The 22156-nt window shown below is 42.1% G+C and overlaps 8 protein-coding genes across 9 annotated transcripts; 4 read left to right on the forward strand and 4 right to left on the reverse strand.

Annotated features, from left to right (window-relative positions):
- Positions 1-184: 184 nt before the first annotated feature.
- LOC124200955 (protein fem-1 homolog C-like) lies at positions 185-2122 on the forward strand. Its single transcript, XM_046597365.1, has one exon. The coding sequence runs from the start codon at positions 191-193 to the stop codon at positions 2045-2047; it is 1857 nt and encodes a 618-aa protein (XP_046453321.1). The 5' UTR covers positions 185-190; the 3' UTR covers positions 2048-2122.
- Positions 2123-2709: 587 nt separating this feature from the next.
- Positions 2710-4291, forward strand: LOC124200957 (trypsin-1-like). Its single transcript, XM_046597368.1, has 6 exons — positions 2710-2985; positions 3058-3262; positions 3341-3473; positions 3535-3670; positions 3740-3885; positions 3976-4291. The coding sequence occupies exons 1-6, from the start codon at positions 2751-2753 to the stop codon at positions 4183-4185; spliced, it is 1065 nt and encodes a 354-aa protein (XP_046453324.1). The 5' UTR covers positions 2710-2750; the 3' UTR covers positions 4186-4291.
- Positions 4292-4627: 336 nt separating this feature from the next.
- Positions 4628-6474, forward strand: LOC124200956 (chitin deacetylase 7-like). The gene is made up of 8 exons (XM_046597366.1): positions 4628-4745; positions 4831-4997; positions 5064-5169; positions 5252-5369; positions 5439-5576; positions 5646-5764; positions 5827-6055; positions 6115-6474. The coding sequence occupies exons 1-8, from the start codon at positions 4645-4647 to the stop codon at positions 6472-6474; spliced, it is 1338 nt and encodes a 445-aa protein (XP_046453322.1). The 5' UTR covers positions 4628-4644.
- Positions 6475-6558: 84 nt separating this feature from the next.
- On the reverse strand, positions 6559-11389 carry LOC124200959 (chitin synthase chs-2-like). The gene is given in 14 exon segments (XM_046597371.1): positions 6559-6888; positions 6948-7103; positions 7165-7425; positions 7488-7823; positions 7903-8070; positions 8133-8359; positions 8428-8628; positions 8692-9175; positions 9238-9590; positions 9593-9695; positions 9769-10088; positions 10167-10428; positions 10498-10724; positions 10789-11389. Coding segments are annotated over 14 exon segments (3576 nt in total). The 5' UTR covers positions 10958-11389; the 3' UTR covers positions 6559-6579.
- Positions 11390-11894: 505 nt separating this feature from the next.
- LOC124200958 lies at positions 11895-12860 on the forward strand. Of its 2 annotated transcripts, none has more exons than XM_046597370.1 (3): positions 11895-11981; positions 12079-12271; positions 12338-12860. In XM_046597370.1, exons 1-3 carry the CDS (start codon positions 11970-11972, stop codon positions 12781-12783), a joined length of 651 nt encoding a protein of 216 aa, XP_046453326.1. In that variant the 5' UTR covers positions 11895-11969; the 3' UTR covers positions 12784-12860. The 2 variants fall into 2 exon arrangements, with proteins under 2 accessions (XP_046453326.1, XP_046453325.1); XM_046597369.1 differs by having other exon boundaries at positions 12079-12274; positions 12338-12853.
- Positions 12861-14747: 1887 nt separating this feature from the next.
- Positions 14748-16382, reverse strand: LOC124200962 (oplophorus-luciferin 2-monooxygenase non-catalytic subunit-like). Its single transcript, XM_046597374.1, has 4 exons — positions 16306-16382; positions 15342-16239; positions 15159-15275; positions 14748-15077 (listed from the first exon to the last, which is right to left on the reverse strand). The coding sequence occupies exons 1-4, from the start codon at positions 16342-16344 to the stop codon at positions 14923-14925; spliced, it is 1209 nt and encodes a 402-aa protein (XP_046453330.1). The 5' UTR covers positions 16345-16382; the 3' UTR covers positions 14748-14922.
- A 19-nt stretch (positions 16383-16401) lies between these two features.
- On the reverse strand, positions 16402-18461 carry LOC124200961. Its single transcript, XM_046597373.1, has 4 exons — positions 18319-18461; positions 17293-18256; positions 17084-17224; positions 16402-16981 (listed from the first exon to the last, which is right to left on the reverse strand). Exons 1-4 carry the CDS (start codon positions 18346-18348, stop codon positions 16803-16805), a joined length of 1314 nt encoding a protein of 437 aa, XP_046453329.1. The 5' UTR covers positions 18349-18461; the 3' UTR covers positions 16402-16802.
- A 137-nt stretch (positions 18462-18598) lies between these two features.
- LOC124200960 (oplophorus-luciferin 2-monooxygenase non-catalytic subunit-like) lies at positions 18599-20508 on the reverse strand. Its single transcript, XM_046597372.1, has 5 exons — positions 20307-20508; positions 19400-20240; positions 19210-19332; positions 18910-19142; positions 18599-18846 (listed from the first exon to the last, which is right to left on the reverse strand). The coding sequence occupies exons 1-5, from the start codon at positions 20346-20348 to the stop codon at positions 18766-18768; spliced, it is 1320 nt and encodes a 439-aa protein (XP_046453328.1). The 5' UTR covers positions 20349-20508; the 3' UTR covers positions 18599-18765.
- Positions 20509-22156: the final 1648 nt, after the last annotated feature.

The raw sequence follows: 22156 nt of genomic DNA on the forward strand, positions 1-22156 counted from the left end.
GCGAAGACGTCTCAAAAGGAATTATTTTAATTAGACTAAGCTTCATTATGTAACTAATCGATGAATGATGGAAATTCGCCGATGCCAACGTGAGAAATGCATTTGCAGCACATAAATAGGATCACGAATGACATTAGAATTGCATAACGATATCTTTGGATATTTAACAACTTACTTGAAGCTAATAAAAATGTTGGAAGCTTTTTACGACACTGTTGGACGTGTCATTCGACCGATTTGGCGACGTATGTTGATTCGTTTCGCCACTGGGTGGAGGCGTATTTGGCGTAGAGTTTGGCCAAACTCCCAGGCAGATGATCTTCCATCATTGTCAACACCATCGCTGGAGCCGGAATCATTTCCAAACAAGAGGTTTCACTCGTCGACGCCAGCACTCGAGCTGCCTCCAACACCGGAAGAGCCAATACCAGTAGATCCGTTTGCTCAGCATCGCGCAGTCTTTTTCGAAACATTGGAAAACGGATGTTTGTCTGCCTTGCAACTCACGCTCGGCAATGTGGAACCGGAAGTCAAAGCCTGGCTGGTCGAATCGCACAATGAACGCGGAGAAACGGCTCTCGTAGTGGCCATCCGACGCAGGGACCTTGCTCTCGTCCAATACCTGATGGATGATTTGAAAGTCGACAGCTGTCGGATTGGTAACTTTACCTGGAACGGCGTTGAATACCTGGACGTCCCGCCATTGTTTATGGCCATCATTTGCGCCGATTTTTACATCTTCAAATACATGCTCGAGTACCAGCATCTCAACTTGGTCGACGAAAGAGCCGGAATCAATGAGATCCTCGCGAGTTTGCAGCCGAGCCAGGAGAAGATTAATGTCTTGGAGCTATTGGGGGCCGCTTACATTCATCACGATCTCGTACATCCCAGAAACAACAATCAAACAACCCGACGGCGTGGACTGCAGTACTGGAGAGAAGCTATGAATCTACGTCATCCTTCGAGCGTCGAGCCGCCAATACCCAAAATTCTTCCGCAAACGTCCGACATTTCTCGCAAGGCCATGGGCTTCTCTTTTGAAATAACAACTCCGCAAGAACTGGAGCAACTCGACAACGCCAACAACAACATCCAGCTCTTTACTCAAGCTATTTGGGCTATCCAGCGTATTATGGGTCAATTGATTCCGGAGCCCCATTCCTTCACTCTGTACAGACTCTACACGTACGCTTACGAGTTCTACGATGCCGGCCAGTACAGCCGGGTCGTCAACATTTTGATGCTCATGCTGGAGCCATTCCGACAACAGCCGAGTGACTGTTGGGATATCAACTTTTCGATCATCGGAGCACTGGACATCATGAACGACAGCTTCAAGAGGTTAAACAAAATGCCACCGCTCAGCCAACAGGGTCTGGAAGACTTTACTTTCGATAATCTAATGGCGGCCTTTGACTTTGCTGTCGTTGTTAATCGTCAAGAGATGCGGAGGGAATTAGCGCCAGCTGCCAAGGGCCGGCTGGACACTTGCTTGTACGATATTGTCCTGAATTTAACCGAGATGCTGCCCAAGTTGAGCCAAGAGGACGGCCACCGATTCAAGAAAGCTCTTTACCATTTCATTGGCACGAATCACAAGTTCAATTACTTCGACCAGGGCGACATTCTTCACGTGGCTTGTCGCCGGGCTCCGATTTCCCTTGATCTAATCCAGTTGCTGCTCGATCTGGGAGCGGATGCCAATTCCGTCAGTGCCAAAGGGAATACTCCGCTTCACTTGCTGGCCATGATTAACTACCAAGTCTGGTCGCCCACAATCACGGACGCCGTTCAAAAGCTGCTGGATTTTGGAGCCCATATCGACCAGCCCAACCGATCCGGAAGAAGAGCTTTGGGGATATTGAAAGCTAAACACAGGCAGCTCTGCCTTCAAGGATTACCCGATGTCAAACTTCGATCCCTGCTGAACAACAATGTTTTACCGCTGACATGTCTGGCCGCCCAAGTCGTGCGCAAAAACCGAATCCCGTTCGAGGACGGTCAAGTCCCGGTGGATTTGCACTCATTCATCCGCCGACACTGAAATGTCGATCCAAAAAATCCTCGCATTCAAATTCTCATATGATTTACACGAGTCTTGATTAAATACACATCATTTTCAAAAGGATTTAATCTGTTTAACAATTCTTTTCTTTATACAAACTTTACACACACTCTGTGTGTGTGCATACGGTGCAACATTCGTCATCAAATACATCAAATCGTGGGAATTTCCTAGAATCCGCACATCTGCTTGATGAATAAGACCCGGTGTCGGTTTTCGTTTTGACAAAATGTTTCCAAACATGCGGCTGCTGCTGCCGCATTCAATTCAGTATAAACGCCAAGCAGTGTTGCACCAAGCCATACAAAGTCACACGTACGAATGAAAGGGATGTGTGTGTGTGTGTGTGTGACTAAGCGGCTTGGCAGAGGGTATTTTTTTTAAATCAAATATTGTTTTGTACAGGCATTGAAAACAATGTTAAAAAGTTCCAAAAGTTCTTTTTAGTTCCATTTGTGTTGATTGCGTTCAAATAAGAGCAGGTCTATATAGGAATACACAAAATGTCCCCAAATAATTTTCTAAAGTGTTGGAAAACTAAAACAGGTGGAGTAAGTTGAAAGAAACCGCTTCCTATACATTGACCTACTGCACATGTGGTCCCGAACAACTGCCCAAACAACGAAAAAACTATGACGCTCGTGTCGCCTGGCCTGCAGTTTCATTCGAGCCGTAATTCAAAATGGGTTTCCCAATCGTCACTCTTAGTTTCTTATTCACTTTGGTCTCAGTTTTATCGATCGTGAATTGCCAATCAAGAGTGAAAGTCATCCGACCGCAATCGCTGGAGGTCGAAACGAGATTCAACTGGAGTAGTATTGCGGAAAATTTGACTTTACCGTCGGAAGCGGTGCGATTCTTCGAATACGCCCAGTTGCCGGCCGTTTACCAAAACGAACGACAGCCCATCTGCGATGGTAAAAACAAACATTTGACACAATCATTTCTAACGATGGAATTGTATACATATTTTTATTTGCATATACAAGAGCGGTGCGGTTTACCGTACGACCCAAGCGGCGCAAGTGGCACACGGATTATGGGAGGAGCATCGACTAAACCAAACCAATTCCCATGGATGGTTGAGCTTTTGGTTGTTACCGCCGATTTTTTTAAACAATCAAAAGTAACTTGTGGCGCAACTTTAATCAAAAAACAATACTTGCTAACAGCTGCGCATTGCATTTATCATCGGTACGCTACACAGTTTTTATTACATTTTGAAATGACAAGTTTGAAATAGGAAAATGTTTTGAATTTTGGCGCCTTTAGGAAAGTTGTTTCAATTACAGCGTTTGTGGGATACCACTACCTGGACGTCAATAAATTCAATCCAACTGGATACGAACAAGTCATTCCCGTGTCTCAAGCGTTCATTCATGACGATTTCGACATCACTACCATGGTAAAATACCCCAAAAGAATTGAATTACAGATAATCAAATTTTAAAAATTCTTAATGACAGCAACACGATTTAGCAATCTTGGAATTGGCAAAACCTGTGCGATTCACCGATCAAGTTCACACGGTGTGTCTCGCGCAAAAGGATTCAGAATTGACGGATGCAGTCGTGGCCGGATGGGGAACCACCGAAGTCTATGGTACGTGTAAAACAAAAGATTTCTCGAACAATAGCGCAACTAGACAGACATTTTCTTTGACGACGACAGGCACTAAATTCTACCCTCAACTGCTTTTATCGACAAAAGTGGCCCTAGTTAAACTAAATCAATGTCGGCGAGCTCTGAAGGAAATAGGAAGATTTATAACCGATCAATCGATCTGTGCGGGAGGATCAACGTCAGACGCCTGTGCGGTAAGTTCATCCAGTACACAGGTCGACTCTTTTCCAAAGAGATTTACAATGTTGATAAAAAAAGGGATCAAATTCGTACTTTCATTCCAGGGTGATAGTGGCGGGCCTTTGATGGCCTCCGTGAACTCGACCGGTTCGCGCGTTCGGTTTGATCAAATTGGCATCGTGTCGTGGGGGATTGGATGTGGACAGGATGGAATACCCGGAATTTACGCCAGCGTAAAATATCACCTTCCGTGGATTCAGCAAGTCACAAGGAAAGACACCTGCCGGCCCGTCTCTCCGAATTCTCCAAACTGATGAATTACCGTACACTGAAAAAATTGTAATAGTTGCACCCATTATTATGAGAGTTTGGGCTCAATAAATTTGCTAGAAAACAGAAAAATAAATTGTTATGCTACTAGTCATCTCCTGGTATTAGTTTAACCTAACCAATTTTTATTCTATTTCAAAGAATTACTTGACAATTGTTAGGATGTGGCTGATGCGTCATGAGCAACATGTGCATAGTTTAGACTTGGGTTATACACAGACAGACAGCTGTATTGAGAAACCTATCCAGGTTTTTCTAGTATTTCTACGTCAGCGTGTCTATCAATTTCCGTTGGCATCTGTTTCGGTATTGAAAAGCTCCCACAAAAAGGTGGTGCAGCCCTTTCCCAGAATTGCTGTTGTTGTCAAGTAATAGCCTAGACAACTGTCGAGTAGACACAACGACTTGCTCTATTGCAAGTTAAGTAACACACATAACTAAAAATGGTTTATCTCTTTATCAAGCCCTTTATTTTCATAACAATATTGTGGGAAATTCAAATATTGACTGCTGAAACTATAAATTCTTCGACTGCTTGTGACCGGTATTTATGAAATATCTTATCGTTTTACACATGAAATATAGAATATGAATTTTTAATATCTGAACATTATTATGTCATATTTCAGTCAGAAATGCCTGTTACCTGACTGCCTGTGCATGAAGACAGCTGCTCCCAACGGCTTGAATCCGGAAGAGATTCCGCAAATGGTGTTTCTCACGTTCGACGATGCCGTTGCCGACGTCATGTATCCAACGTACCAACGAATATTGCACAATAGAACAAATCCCAACGGTATAATTGAAACAGTCAATATGTCAGTCAATACCCAATTCTGATCGCGACACTTGGTGTGAACAGGTTGTGACATCGGGATGACCCTATTTGTCACTCACGAAGGGACCAACTATCGACTAGTGAACGAACTTTTCAACAAAGGCAATGAAATCGCCTCTCACACTGTCACGTATTTCATATATTACTATTCCTGTTGATTCTGTATGAGGTTCCCTATCACGACACAACTGGGGCTTCGATTTTATTCGCAGGCACAAAATGGATAACGATTACTGGAAAAATACTTCTGCTGACTTTTGGCTGAGAGAAGTTGGTTATCAGCGACATCTACTTCACTCCTACGGAAACATTCCTTTCGACACGATCCAGGTATGCCAACAATTTTCGATTACCAATATTGTCGATTTAACTTACGCCTGGAACTTGTTTGGAATTTAGGGTTTTCGATCACCTTTCCTTCAGACGGGTGGCGATGCAACTCTCACTGCATTGCGTATGCTAGGAATGAGTTATGACTCATCGTTCACTACCATGCAATTCATGGATCCGCCTGTTTGGCCCTTTACAATGGATTACGTAAGTAGGAATTAATTTACACAAATTTTCCCTTTACTCAATGTTAGGAGATGTTTTGTTATGTGACAGGAATGCCAAATTCCTCCTTGCGGCAATGAAAGTCATCCAGGATTTTGGAGTATCCCCATGATCGAATTCCGCAGTAGCGACAATGGTTTCCAGTGCAAAACGGCCGACACTTGCTTCCCGTAAACAAACACTTTGAAACAAATTCCTAATTAAATTTAAACCACTCCTTTTCATATGGTAGGCCATACATAGACAGGCCAGATAAACCGGAAGCCTCCAATCTGACAGCCGATGAGATTTTTCATTATTTCGTGTTCAACTTCAACCGCTTCAACAAGAATCGAGCCCCTTTCGGTATCCATCAGCACATGTACTGGTTTCTCAACAACGAGCCCATCCTCGAAGGATTCTTGCAGTTTCTCGACTATTTGGCGACCCTCGACTACGTTTACATCGTTCCAATAAGCAAAGCAAGTACCCCCAATAAATACAGCTCAGGATTAAATAATTTAACGATTAAAAATCCCAGGGAATAGAATGGATGAAAAACCCAAAGACGTTGAAACAATTAAAGGACAAAGATGTTTTTAATTGCCTCAAGGCCTCACCAGCGCCTTGCCCGAAACCCCAAGTTTGCTACTACACTAAATCTGTTCCAGGAGGTGCCAGATTCATGGGAACTTGCCTTCCTTGTCCCGCCGAATATCCTTGGCTGCCGGACCAATACGATCCGCTAACAACAACCACAACAAGGCAAACAACCCCTTCAACGACTTATTCGACCGTTCCCAACAATAGTGCGTCTGAGCCCGATAGTAATAACCTTTTCTTGCACTTGATACTAATTTTCCAGGGATTACTGCTAAGTTTCCTTCATTTCTTTTGCTAACAATTTTTTTTTAGTTTATAAATTTTCCTACGTTTAATTAAATCACCAATAAACCTAGTATATACTTAATTACCATACCATGCATAAATTTAAAATCCTGTATACTTAGATCCATGAATTGGGATTCATTTGGCAGAGATCACCTCGTTGATTTCTAGTTGAATCCTCTTTGGTCGTCCCGTAGCTGAGTAAAACTACTTGATTGGAGAGTGTTGCCGCGTTAGACTTTTCGTGGCTTTCCGTCTTGAAACGGAATATGTTTAGAGATGTGGACGATAACATGCGAATCAGGTTATCCAATCGGAAAGATAAAAGAGCCGCAAACTGAACGAAGAGCATCGAGCCGGCAAAGGACATCACAGTCAATTGGGCCGGATTTGCTTCCGACAGCCAGACAAGTATTGACGACGTTAACTGTTTGGTGCAAAATGAAAATTAAATCGGGACTAAAACTTAATAGTTTTAAAATTCACCTCGTTGGCTTGGCTGACAGTGTCCGCCTCGCTCGACTTTGGTTCTTCACTTTTCATTTGGAACCCGAAAATCGTTGCGACGAAAAGCGAATTCAGCAGGAAAAAGATGGTGAATGAAAAGTTGCGTAGTCGATCCAAGTCAGCTGAGATTCGATCCTGTTATACAAAAATTAACAGAATAAACAGCAGTTCATATCTCGTACTAAAGATAATTAACCTTTTCCTCTTTCCGGTTTTCCACAAAGGGGAATAGTTTACTTTGTATCAACTCTTTCCAAAAGCTACACTCCTCCCCCGGCAATTCTTTCACGTTCCTTTGTTCCGGCAAATGAGACTCTGCCTCCAAACTCCAATTAATCGAGGCCGTGTAATCACTGGAGGCCTTTTCATCGCTTTTTGTTTTGTCCATGGCAGGGCCGAAAACTTTCTGGAAGTTTGTCAGTCCTTTGATAGACTGCTGACTATCTAATTTCGTATCCTGTAATGACGTAATGATTATTACATGTACTTTTATCGAATCAGAGAAAAAGAACTATGGACCTTGTTAGGAGATTGAACGCCAATTGTTACAGAGGAATCCCGTGTCCCCCAAGAGACAACGTTCATGTTGATTACAGAGTACAAGACAAGTAACATACTCATCGAAGGAGTCAGGAGGAGATAAATGGGGCTGGCCAAGAGGCAATGAATTTCGCGCGGATGAAGGCATCCGGCCAGAAAGACACAACTCGTCAGGAACAAAAAGAAGGCATTGTTTAAAGAAAATGACATCTTGTTTCCATGAAGATTAAACCCGGCCAATGAAATCACCGAATCAATAAGCACAGCAGCAACGATTAAACCATAAAAGGCGGAAAGGCATTTGGCCACTCCGAGCTAAAAAAAAAAAAAAAAAACAACTAAATTAGGCCCATTAAATAAACGACAAGGAAAAATGCCAAGTTATTAAAATTACCTGAATGCGAGATGGAGCAACGAAGCAGATGATGATGAAACCAAAAATAAGAGCCGAATGGACTATGAAACTAATCCATTTATCTATGAAAAAAGTAGTTGCCGAAGTGTTCACCAGCACAAGGAAAATTGATCCTGGACACAAGAGACCCATGGCTAGTGACAGGGCCTACAAATACATCATCGTGCTATTATAATTTTGAATATTCAAAAGACAAGAAGATGGAATACCTGAAAAATCATGTAAATCCACGAAATATTCGGATGGAGTTTGACGATTTGTCTACAATTCCAGAGCAAGTCGAGCGTGTTTGAAATGATGGAAAGTGTCCAACGACGTCGTTGATTGTAAAATTCGTCAAATGTCTCCGGGCAACGAGTGTAGGCGTAGCTGGATGCGGAGTAGGCGAGTCGGCATCCTCGTTTGATGAGCAAAGTGCACAGCCATCGATCTTCACCTACACACATTTTCAAATTACCAGAATTATACTAATTTTGAATTAATTTTGAATAATAAGAATTAGACCTTGATCACGTTGAATAAAATGGTGGGCTTTCTCTGAACGTTCAGCAAATTTGGACATGACATCGCCATCCAGTAGGACAGTTGCTCGGATAAGAGAGAAGCAACCGGCTGCGCAAAGGATATTACCCAATACGTATTCGCTGGGTTTTAGCAACCAAAATCCAACGGCGTATTCGTACATTTGATACCAAACCATTGGTCCTATTAAAGCTCAAAACTTGTACAAAACCACCGTGATTGTCAGTTAATCAAAAGATGGTTTACCTACTGATCCAGTTGGATGGGAGCGATTGCAAGCGATGCCCACATCTCGTTGAGAATTCATCACATCCACCAGGATGTGAACAGCTTTCGGCCGGAAGTCCATGTCACCGTCAAGTGTTAGTAAAAAGGTATTTTCCAAGTCGGAGTGATTTCCTATTTTGTAGCGGATCAGGTAGTCAATGTACATCACCTGACTCCACCGCTTCTTAACTCGAATTTTGCACTTGTCTTTCAAATGGACTGTCATTTTCGTATTTCCCGGTAAAGTCCATTCTAAGCGGCCGCCGTAAGGAGTTACGGAAATGACCAGTGGCTTACGGTCGCATGTACTTGTCCGTTTACAATTCATTTTGTCCATCAGTTCAATCAATTGATTGACAAAACGGTTGACGACTCTCGAGGTTGTGCCATCTTTCGAGTGCGATTCGAAAGCGTCGTCGAAAAAGATGTGGGTCTCGTAGTGATAGCAATGAGGATCGATAACCTGATGAGACGGAAATATTCACGTGAGTCGAGAGCGATAACAAACAACTGGAATCATCCTACCTTATTGTTGCAATAAAGGGCAAAACGCCGACGGGATTGGTCCTTATCCATGCGGAAAATGGACTTGAGTATGATTAGCATTTCGTCGCTCGTTTCGTGCCACATGGTTGCAACGGCGAAAACTCTCGTCATCATGGAACATTTGGTTGACTCACTAACCTTGTCGTGATTGCAATGAGTTGGGCTGAAACTCATTGACTGATCAATAAGTAGAGAATTGTACCACTTTGTGTCGCTAACCAATTCGTTGGAAATTTCTGCGGGAGACCAGATGTGAAGGGTTATCCACGTCTGTGAGAGAAACCAGAAGAAAGAGAGCGCTAGCAGATATACAAATGATTGCTGATTTTTATTTAAGCCTGGAAATGGCCGTCAAATGTTTTGGCGATTTCAAAGTGTGATGCGATCGTCATGATAACAGGGGTCATCAAAACCACTGGTAAGGCGAAGCAGGTGCTCTGTGGAATATTCAACAGGATTTTAGAATAGAGGAGATTCTAGGAATTAAGTGTGACTGGAAAATTCTTATACCTTCACACCGATCTGACATGCAAAATTGCCGAACCAATAAAATAAGAAAGAGGAAGTGGCTTGGATGATAAAAATGTAAAACGGGGAATTCCATTCGACGGACATGAAACTGTACCAGAACTGGTTGAAACCACCTCTGATAACAATCCAGAACGAATCGAAAACACCGTCATGAGCCTCTTGCGCAACGAGCGCCAATTCAGCTGCGGTAAAAATCGTGGCGAAAAATAGAACTATTTTCCAAGCATTAATAATTACGTAAGCGAATGGTCTGGTCTCTTTCATTTCTTCTTTGATTCGGCCGAAATATCTGATAAAACCTAGCGGGGAGAAAATAACATTTTTTTTTCATTTAACAATAATGTGTAACTCTGTAGGCTAAGTTGATTGAGACTGACTAATAGGAGAGTCTCCATTGACGTGATTCTCCCACCATCCGAGAGAGATGAGAATCAGAGACACGGGTAAGGTCCAGTTGATCATTTGGCTTTTGTTGAGGCTATGCCGAATGAAGATCCAGTGCAAACAGCCACTGAGTTGCGCAACAAAAGAAAGTACATCCAGCAGTCGCATTATCGGTTTGTCTGGTTCCCGATTTAGCAAATTTAGAATGGCTGGCGCCAGGTAAACGCAGTTGGTGATTAAAACTCCGTGAGTCACCTGTTTTGACGAACATTGGAGTCAGTACATAACAATACGATGTGTTGCAACTTTTAGGTTAAATCATACCGAGAGATACGGCAGGACGGAACCGACAAGCAAGGCCATGCCAACGGTTTGTCCCGATTCCAGTCCAAAGGCAATCACGAAATGGACGAACCGGGGGCGCTTCCACAATTTCCAGCGAGAGAAACAAATACGTAACGAGTGAATGAAAACTAATAACTCGGGGACTGCAAAACTGAAGAAAAGAGCCCACAACCAGCAAGCGATGACCTTCAGATGTTGTTGGGAATCTAAAATGAATAGAACATTTAAAAATAATCGGGTTTCTTTAATTTAAGTGTAACTGAATCTGACCTCCTGAAGAGAGTTGCGTGATCTCTCTTCCAATCTGCGATGTCATAAAGAAGATTGCTCCCTTGGATATAATCCCGGCCGATAAAACCGCGGGGAAGGTCACGAAAACAGCCATTAACTTGACGCAAACCTTCAAACTCGTCTTGGCCGCGCTACTCTGGGTTGGCATGTTAAAATGAATGCAGGATTCAGCTGATCTATCCTAGACTAAGATCACACTAGTCACGATCCTTCCTTGGTCGTTTCTGCAATGTAAGTGAACGCTAAAAAATAAAAATAAAATGAGAGAAAGCTGAGAGAGCTGAGAGATGCGCACAGCTGCATATTCAACTGAATGTTACATCTAACATCGGGATATACAGCATTCAGCCCTGGCGTGTTTATTCGAACAACTGTCACTGGAGCGTTGACCTGGTTGGTAATTCATATTACGTCACACCGGATCTACAAAAATACAATGGCTTCAAATGAAAACCATATGTTCGGAAAGGTGGGAACGTTATTATAATGACTGTTCTGATAAAGACGAAGTAATAATCCTCGCAATGATTACAATAGTGTCAATCTCTCCTCGATCGTCTGCGCGACACAAGTGAAAGCCAAAACACTTAAATAGCGGGAGAGCGCAAATACTGAGAGCACAGAGGCTTATTACATCTGCCATTTGTCATACGTGGAATCGACAGACTTGTTTTGCTCTGACAGCTGCCCACTTTGTTTATTGGAGCGTTGAACTCGTTGATTGAGACAAAAATTATCGTCGATAACTGAGCAATCCGCAGACGATCGTTTTTGGCGGTTTCTGTGGCCTGTTGAGTCACGAAATATCAGAATTCGCCTACAGCTATATGCTTTATTAATTTTTGACGCAAAGATCAAGTGTCAATTAAATAAAGATAGGAGAATGACTACCGGTACTATTTCCAGATAAACTGCTGAATAACGCCCATTGGATGACATTGTGCGCATTGGGGGTAGTTTTCGAGGTATTTTTAGTCTATAGGGGCGTTGAGCGAAGAATGTCCACCTTCAAACATTGCCTTTGACAACGTTTAAAGAGTGATTCCGAGTTGACTGTACCAACAGAATGTTGCTTGCTATAAAAAGATGTCACAGGGACACGTCTCTGTCCTTTTGTCGCAGCATTTGTCGCAGCCAGTCGCTTTCCCCACGAGCTCAACATGAAGTTTTCGGTAATTAATAATAAGCAATTTTCATCTTTGTAATTTAAATAACCGGGAACTTTCCCTTTTGAAACAAAATGAATTTTTCCCTCCAATTACCCTGTAGACGTCATCTACTATCTTCCTGTTAGTTTGCGTGGTCTATACTCGTGCTAATAATCAACGCCTTCCAACAGCAGAAATAGGAGAGATTACAAATACTTTCTTAGCAAAATCAGCCCTTGAAATTCCGGCCGAGAAAGGAGATGGAGATTTTGCCGTTGACACAGACTCGAGTGTAGATAAAGAGGAAGGTCAAGGTAGTACGTAATGATTTCCATTTCAAATGTGATTGGTGTAATTGAATGTCGGGTGTTTTTCCGAAGTTTACGTTTTCACCTACCGGACCAAGGGGGATGTCGGTGATGATCCGTTTAAGCTATGTGGCTTTTATGACCAAACTGACGTAAGAGGACCCCTTATTGACAACGGACTGAGAAAAGAGGGAACTGAGGCTGTTGCATTATTGACACAGACTTCCTTTACGGAAAATGAATATCTTTATACCTTAGTTGACAAAGATGCATCTCGCATCGAATTTCGAGATTTGTTACATATATACGGAAAACGATGGGCCCATTTGCAGATCCAAAAGTATAAATTCAAACCTCCTTATCATTCTCCTCCTATTATTTATGGTAACGTCTGTGTACAAACCGATAAAACATTCCCCATCGACTTGATTCGAAAGGCATTAAATGAAACTATGGAGAAATTTGTTAAAGTTTGGCTTGAGGTTGCCCCCAAAGTGGTACCTGAAGACCCAAAGTAGCACGGCACTTTGTAGAATCAGTATCGTACTAGAATCCTGAACCCCCCGGATTTGACAAAATACACCATTTTCAGCAATATTCTGCTCCTTGTTATCCCTTATTTGAATTATATCAAAATGTGCACAGTGATGACTTCAAATTAAAACAGGATGTTGTATGGTCTCAAAAGTGGAAACTACTGTTATTACGAGGGCTTGAAGTGTTTGAAGTTACACCGGGTCTGATCTGCAGTAGACTGCATAAAATAAGAAAACTAAAATATAACAAAGACCTTTGTCATTTTTTAATTTTCAATTTTTCAATTTAAAGTTTCCTACTTCCATTGGTTATTTAATAAGCCCTTATTACTGAGTGAACAAAAACGCCAAGAGAAACAGTTCCAGTCAACCGCCTATAGCTCAGGAATAATCGTACTCCGTACTATGTAACGATTTACAATCAACGGCACTAAATAGTAAAAAAAAAAAAAATAATAATTAAAATGTCCTACCTTTAAAGCCTGGGAAATACGGCCTGGAATCCACGAGTGCTCCATCCGTAGAAATAAGTTGAATCCACTAGGCGAGATAGGAAAAAAGGGGGTCCTCGTGAATACACCCACACTCACATGGGTGTACACGAGGACATTTCAAGAAAGGAGAGTAAGAAGTGATACGTAGCTCGACCAACTCGACCGACATCGGTAGCTTCTTCAATCGAAAGGGATGCTGTTTATCTAAATCAAAAATCAAAAATGGGTTACGAAAAATATTCACAGATACAAAAATCAACAAGTAAAAAGGACAAGTTGAAAATGAGACAGTGGGTAACCCCAAATTTTTAATAAACAGGAGAATCAAAGGTTTTCATGAAAGTCATGCATCATAGTAACACACATAATTACCCAAGCGATGATAGTGAGATTGTTGCTGATGACAGGTCAATACCAGCACGAGTAAAACTTGCATATTGCATTACCATGTTATTATGATGGCTGGCAGCTGGCTCAGGCCTCAAATCTGCACAAAGGAAAAGGTTATACAGTGCAAATTCAATCTGCCAAATGTGCATCAACAGGGGGCTTACATGATAAATGCTTTAGTCAGGAACTAACATCTTTCACAATTTGGAACAGGTTCAACTCTTCTATTATAGAGCTTCCTTTTCTTATTTTTATTTACCTGCCAAACAGCATGGAGTGGAGAGCCGCGTGACACCACAGTCGACACGACGACCACATTTCTGTAGTTTTATTTGTTTTGTGCTAATTTTCGTGCAGCCACAAAATCCACAAAGGGATGAACCAAATGAGAGCAGACGACACTTTATTTTCTGATTAGCCTAATTAAGATATCGATAGAAATTAAACATCGATCTCTCAAAACGATAAAAGCGGTTTTCTCATCCGCGCTGTGGATATCAGTTAATGAACGAATCGACATTATTTTTGTATGTAGCAGTTCATCTCAGGTATATCTAATAGTGGTCTTCATTTTTTAGCAGGAAACAGTTTTGCATCCTGCTTCACTATGCTGCATTAGTTTGTTTCTTTGGACTGATAACTCACGAAATATCAAAATTTGAGTAGTGTCATGCTTTAGTAATTTTGGCCGTTCTGATAAAAAGATCAAGTGTCAATTAAATACAGTTAGGAGATAGCTACTGTATTTCCGGCCAACTGAATAATAATGCACATTGTCCGCAGAGAATAACGAACATTATAGCTATAGAGGCGTAGATGAGCGAGGAATATCCACCTTTGGCTTCGCCTGTTACGTAATATATTACCCCGATAACATAAGCAATCAACATTGGCGCCGCGCCGCCTATGACACTGGCGCCAATCCCAGCTGTCATGTTAGTTCGTAAATCATTTGTTTAAACAAGCCCTATTCTCCTTGACAAAAGAAGGCATCTTTTGTGTCTACTATATGTCTATTTTCGTAACACCAAGATTGACTGTGTTGGACTTTGTTGCAACCGCTTTTTAATACGCAAAAGTTTATATTTTTGTCCATTAAGTCATCATCGTATCGACGATCAGGTACATCAAGTTAAAAACAAGATCGCTGGTATAATCACACAAACAAGGAAACTGAATCGAGTTTGCATTTGGTTTAGTCCTTTTTAATACATTTTCGGGCTGCTGTCGACAGAACTTAATGCAGCAGTGGGACGACGCATTCGCTAAATCCGCCAGGATCCAGCTGCTCGAAACGGGTCGAGTTGGAACACTGGGCTCCGTGGACGACGGGCAACAAGTTCCGGTTGTCTCGGATCAGCCAAGCCAAACTGCAGTCGCATTCAAAAGGATCTACTCCGCCACAAAAAATAAGGAAATCAAGTTAATGAACGTGTAAAGACTCTATAATCTCTGATAACAGCAAACACGCACTCGAATCGATAGACAGACTGCCATTCAATGTTATCATCCCTTGTAGCATAGTTTGAAAGACGGCCGATTCGAATTGCGTCAGATTGTTCCTCGTCAGGTCGGCCAGGACAATATTTGCTGTGACAAAAGATAATCAAAGTTAAACATGACAATCAAACAGTTATAACTCGGCCAAAATAAAACCTCTCAAGGCTCCTGGCTCGATGACGTTTAATGAAACGTTTGCCATGGCTAATCTCTCCATCCTAGTCGCTGGCAGGGCCAGGGAGGTGGAGGAAACAAACGGGATGACATTGCCAGATAAACTCAAATCGTTCAACTTGGTGAACGAGAGAATCTGGGCGGGAATTTGGGTTAGGAGGTTGTAGGCTAGGGAAAGGACAACGACCGTGTCGACTGAACTGGACGAAACAATCGACGTCAATATCCTTCCGGCCGTTTGGTCGTCGATCTGATTGTCCGTCATGTAGACCTGCTGGAGTTTGGGAAGTGATTGAGCTGGAAATTCGATCGAGTCCAGCCCTGTGCACTGATTGATGCTCAACGTTCCCATGCTGGGCAAGACGGGAAGGTTTTGAAACGCATGGATGTTGGTCGACCCGTACATGTACAAGTTCATCAACTTGTTGAATCCAGTTAGGAAGCTGAAATCCGCTTGCTGGCTCAAATCGCATCCGAGGATGTAAAAATATTCAATCAGGTCCTCGGAAGATGTCAGAGCGTCCGGATCGATGGTTAGACTGTACAAATTCCCAGTGACGACACTGGGGCAGTAGAGGTCGATGGCTCTGGCCCGTTTGCCACTCAGCAGATCGGCCGGAAGCGTGACTCCTCTTTTCTCCAGGTCGGGCAGCGGTCTGAGCTGGAGCCAGAAAATGTCGCTGTCGGTGGTGCGGTTGAACACGGACACGATGGCCTCGATGGTGACCAGTTCGCAGACGACGTACAGCCCGAACGAGGGATAATCGCCGCAGTAACACGGCGAATAATCTTCCGGGCACGGCAAAACGGCTTTGTCGTCAACGATGGCCGGACGGACGAGACTCCATTCGACGGAGGCGTTCGTCAATGCAAAAGCCAACTGAAAATGAACTGGAAATTAATATCGCGGTAAAATGAGAGTTTAATTAAAGTGCGATGTCCATACCGAAATTAAAATGGAGCTGAGAAATATGTGGACCATCATGGCGAATGGCTGGGACTTGATTGGCGTTGGTATTGAAACGACATGGGCTTTTTTTGTAACTCGTGTCGCACGTTGGACATTTTACTGTATTACATATAGACGCCACGAGTCTAGAAGGCTCGATTGCAACCTATTGGGCATCAATATCTCTGCCTTTTAGAATTTATCTCTGACGTGCACGACGGTAAACGATGGGTGTGCACTGGATGGGCAAACAATATAATCCACGGGGAAAAGTCTCGGGAAAATAAGTCATAGAAAGGAAATGTCGTGTCGACGCTGCGGTTCGTGCAGTATAAAATACAACTTTATTTTGTTTGCACACGGTTATCCATCCATCAGGGTGTTATTGGGTATGCGTGCAGTTTGATTAGAATAAGGATACAGACACATGGTATACTATAATGTTGCTGGGTTTAATATAATAACTGGTGTGGCGGGTCATTATTATCAAATGATTAAGGATGTTTAGAGCGAGGCTTCAATTGACCGGAAGTTCCGTTACAAGCGGCGAATTGGCTCGGCCAAAGTTTGGTGAAGGCAAGTCCGTCGGAGCATCTCGCTCCCCTGACGTGCCTCAGCAAGTGTCGGTTATCCACTATCAGCCAGGCCAAGTGACAGTCGCAATCGAACGCGTCTAAACAGGCACAAACAAGTTATAATCAGTTAAAATGATTGCAGATGAAAGAAACTCTTGTTGGCTTAGTAATAAGGTAGTATATAATCTGGTTATTATTACTGCGATGGACGTGAATAACTCCGGGATCCTCCCAACGGTCGGCCATTTTCCGCAAAATATTTTTGAAGACGGAATATTTGAACTTGGTTAAGTTATTGTTATCAAGATCAAGTAATTTGAGTTGGAAATGATCGCCATCGACTGATAGGGGGAAAATAGATTTTTGTTAAGCGATGTACTTTTTAATTTAATTCATTTCGAATACAAACCTTCAAGTGCGTGGGGTTTGATGTTCTTCAAATTGCAAGAGGACAGGGTTAGCGTTTGAAGTCTGCTTCCGTTCAATTGAGCAAGGGAAAAGTTCTCGTTTGTAAAATTGTTGTTGTCCAGTCTCAAATGGGCAAGTGCGGGAAACTTGTCGATGTTTGGCAATTGCGTCAGACGGTTTTCCCTCAACGAAAATGACCGCAAAGTTTCTTCTGAGCGATAGGAGAATTGTTTTAAAATGTTTTCAGCATCTACGTCACTAAATTGGTTGCCATTCATTTCGACAATTTCAAAACCAATTCTTAGCAAATATAGCGACATTTCTAAATATTCCGCGCTGGTAGTAACATTTGGACAGTAGTTCATTACTAGATTAACTAAACGGGGAAATTTTTCATGAACAGCATAATGAGAGAAGAGGGTCTCGAAATTATATGAATGAGTAATGTTTAACGTTGTCAAACTCCATTGCCTGGGAAAATATTTAAGATTGTCTTTGTTAAATTTTTTTGTTCTTGAAAAAGTTAAACTCTTCAAAAAATGAAAATTCGAAAACGTATTCCACTCCGATTCGCTCAAATCGCGCAAATCGCAATTGTCAATATGGAAACTTTCGAGATAATTTTTTAAACTAGTAAAAGAGTACGTATTAATTTTAAAAATTGTGCTATCTGTCTGACAAGTCAGATAGATATTTCGAACAATTGACCGTTGGAATAAATATTCTAGCATTGAACCGGATGTTTCAGGTATGGTCATGTAAAAGGAATGCACGTCAGCTGAAGGGGTGCGCTCAAACACTGCTTTGACGATTCCAACGTATCTGATTTGATCGCAATGTATCTGTAGTCGATTGACACCAGCTGACGTGTTAACTACTTTACAAGTGCAAGGCCAATAATCGTCTGAGCAAACGGGACCTGTGGCAACCAAATCCATTCGAGCGATGAGGATGACCCCCACCACCTTTTATTTTAAGTTTAGATTAGTTCTTTGTTAGGAAATAATTTAGTTTCACTTATACTTACCAACGTTAGCCAATTAATGTCGGAATTCATTGTCGAATAAAAACGGTTAAAATGGTCAGTACTGAAGTGCGCTGAGTGATCTCACAAAACTCGCAACCGACCTATTAACAGTGTTTCTCGCCAATGATGCTGGAACACGCAACCTCATACATATTTATACCGCTCTTATCGGCACAATTATTTCTTAAGTTATTTTCTTCATCTGACAGGTAGATAAATCGACATCTGTCGCATTAATGTTAACCACGCCAACGTAAAAAGTGATCAGCTGTTGAAATTATTCGTTTCAGAATTTTACCTTGTGTAATAATATTGATAAGGAAAAATATTGGCAATAATAATTCTGAATATTCATTTCAACTACAGTATTTCTTAATTGATCAACTATTGATTAATCACGGCAAAAGGATGTCAGTATTTTTTAATAAAGCAAGTTTTGGGTTTTGATCAAGCGTTACATGTTGGCACGTTGTAAGCCCAATCACACAACTGGTAAGCGGGATTAAACACGAGACCACCCGGACACTCCTGTGAAAGAAAATTATTTCATTTGTTAAATTGAAGTTAAATTATTAATTTTAAGAAACTTACGACGAGGACATTATTCCCGTTGCTGCACACGTAATAGGAAGAACAAGATAAAGGATTCGGGAAATTGCCGTCAATGTTTGCCGGACACGTAAATACTGGGCAGTCAACGAAAGCATCCGGATTAAGATCAGTAAACATGACTGAATCGGAGCACTGTCCACCGTCAACGACCGCCAGCAGTTCCGGTTTGTGGAGAATGAGCCAAGCCAGATGACAATCGCAATCAATCGGATCTAGATGTTAATCAATCAAACCAAATAAGAACTATATAAAATCAATTGATTTAAGTATATTACTCACTTTCGTAAAGGGACACACTTCCGTATCCAGCTTGAATCATTCCTTCCAGCATAGTTTGGAACACGTAAGACTCGAACCGAGTCAAATTATTTTGGTGCAGATAAACCGTCCCGAATCTGTGAGCTGCAAAATGATGACGTCAAATTAACAAAATCAAACCAAAACGGCCAAGAAGAAATTTTGTGCCAACCCCCGAAGGCGCTCGGCTCGATGGATTGGATAGCATTGTTCCCCAAATGGAGATAACTGACGTCATTGTAGAAAGACAGTGAGCGCGTAATAATCAAATCAATGTTGTTGTTCTCCATCATCAGCTGATTCAGTTTGCTGAACGACGGGATCAGTGCCGGGATTCGCCTCAGTCGGTTGTTGTACAACCTCAACTCCTCCAGTGATTCGATCGAAGCCGAAGCCAAGGAACTCAGAACTGTTGCGGCCGAACGGTCGTTCAATTCGTTGTCGTACAAATACAGATTCTTCAATCCGGACAAAGTGATTGTTCCCTCGTTGACCAGCGAGTCAAACCCACGGCAATTGACGATGGAAATGTAGTACAAGTTGGGTTGAGACGGGAGACCCTGGAAACTGGTGAAATTCCTGGAATTGAAGATGTTGAGGGCCGTCATGTCGCCGAAACCGGACAAGAAGTTGAAATTGCGCTGTTGAACGAAATAGCATCCGCTGATGGCCACCGTCTTGGTGAAGTTTGCCGATGAGGCGAAAGCGTCGTCGTCGATCGTCAATTCGTACGAAGTGGACGAACAGTTGATCGAGATGGAGCTGGCCCGCGTGTTGCCCAGGAAATCGGCCGGGATCCCGCTGACTTCGGACGTCGAGGTGGTCAGTTTGAACGAGGCAAGATCGGCCGCTGTTGTTCGACTGAACAAGGATTTGATTTCTTGGATGGACACCTGGTCGCAAACGACATTCTGGCCGCCGGCCGACGAGTCGCAAGTGCAGGGTGAGAAATCCTCTGGGCAAACGGCCCGGTCTCCTTCAGATTGGACTGCCATCGCAGACGTCATCACCAGCTGGACATGACAAGTTAATATAGGTACAATTTTGAAAATATAATTTGGAATGAATTAGAAACTCACCAATAGACTGGCAACGACGAGTGACAGGCATTTAAAATGCATGGTAATTTAATAACTAATTTGGTATTCTTTAAATGAATTAGGATCACTGTGTCAAATCACCGTCTGATGCTTTTAATTGCGTCGCACAATGTTTTTCAATTTCCACTGGTCATTGGCTTTTTAAAATGAAGCTGCGGTGATCGAGTCCGATTGCATCAAATAAGTTCCTTATCTTGTGACCAACTCACGTCAGCTGATTATACGAGAAGAAGTGTGTCAACATCACGGCAGATGAACTGTGTGTCGCTGATAAGCGTTTGTTATTTGATTAAAGCCAATCAAGCAGCAGGATTCCAAAATTACGCAAGTCAGCATCCCAAGGGAGAAACCCAGATTATTCACACACATTAGATTGTCACACGAAACTGGAGAAAAATTCGTGCCGTAGCCGTAGGGCGATTCCAAATCCGTCGCTGGATCTCGGCGGAAGGGGTGCGATTCAGTGCCGGACCCTTTCCTATCGTTAGAAACACGAAAGGAAGAATAGAAAACTCATTAGAAAGTATACCGTATCAAACCCTCCCTCCGCGTTCTACGTTTTGTCAGCATTTTCTTACCTTTTTCTCTTTCTTATCTCACCCTGCCTTTCTCTTATTTTTTCCGAATGTTTTCAGTTTTCATTTGTTTCCCGCATTTACTAACAACAAATGTTTTTTTTTAAATTTGTTTCACGAAACGTTTTTTTTTAAACCCAATTGTTTTACACGTAATAGAAAAAATTCAGACGATTGATATCGTATGCTAATTACGTTAGTTCAAACCTTACCGAAGGCAACTTGGCAACAAAATTACAAATCAATGATTCATGATGTTAAATAATGTTAAATGATGAAACCAAGGAACACAGGAGGACGGCTGTAAGTAGGCTACGTATATTTGTCAAATCTGTGATTTCTTTGTTAGACTGATTTCGTCAAAGTAGTACATGCAAATTGTCCAGCACAACTCAAATTTGCTTGACGAAATAATCCAATATACAATGTAAATTCAACTCCCCCGCCTATGTGTCTTTCTTTGCCTTATTTCTTTAAAATACTTATTATTAGCTATTACCACTTTTTAATTAAACAGAAAAACCTTTGGACTGCTGAGACTGCTGTTGTTGCGTATAATGTATATTTGTCAGGTATGGGGTATCAATGTTAAATTTATTTCAACAAATTGCATGCAATTACAAAAGGGTTCGCAACTCAAATTTGCTTAAAAACAAACCAAATTTGAAAAACGCATCTTTACCTTATTTGGGTTTTAACCCTTTTTATCCCTTTTCGATTTACTTTCCAGTTCTTCGTGGTGGCCCAATTGGTCTGCGGACCGCTAAGGGTAGGTCTCCAGGTACCGATTGAGGAGGAAATTCCAGCCAAACTTTGGCGCATCTCAGCATACTTTGTTTAAAAGCGTCTCGTATCATCTCGATGGGGAATTCTTTGCCGGTTTCCAAAAACAGATGAGCAAAGGAACTCGATTCGCCCTTTGGACGCAGACCGTTCCGCTGGATCTGCAAATTGGCCCAACGCTTTCCGTATCTACTAAAACATCCTTGCAGGTCGATGCGAGCATCGTCGTTGTATTCGATGTTGGATTGCGGTTTTTCGTCTCCTGTGTAAGAAGCCCTGACCCATTGGTTGGCAAGCATGCGCCAATCCGAGTGCATTTAATTTGTTGGATTGCTTTAAAACGCTGATCTGTGCCGCTCTATTGCCACATACCGCTCGTTTGCCGTCTTCCTCCACTGTCCGGTATGTGGGAATCGGTCTGTCGCCTTTATATTCAATAAAGAAAGAAAAAATATCAAAATCAAATTCTAC

This window comes from Daphnia pulex, chromosome 8 (genome assembly GCF_021134715.1).
Source record: "Daphnia pulex isolate KAP4 chromosome 8, ASM2113471v1".
Taxonomy (NCBI): domain Eukaryota; kingdom Metazoa; phylum Arthropoda; class Branchiopoda; order Diplostraca; family Daphniidae; genus Daphnia; species Daphnia pulex.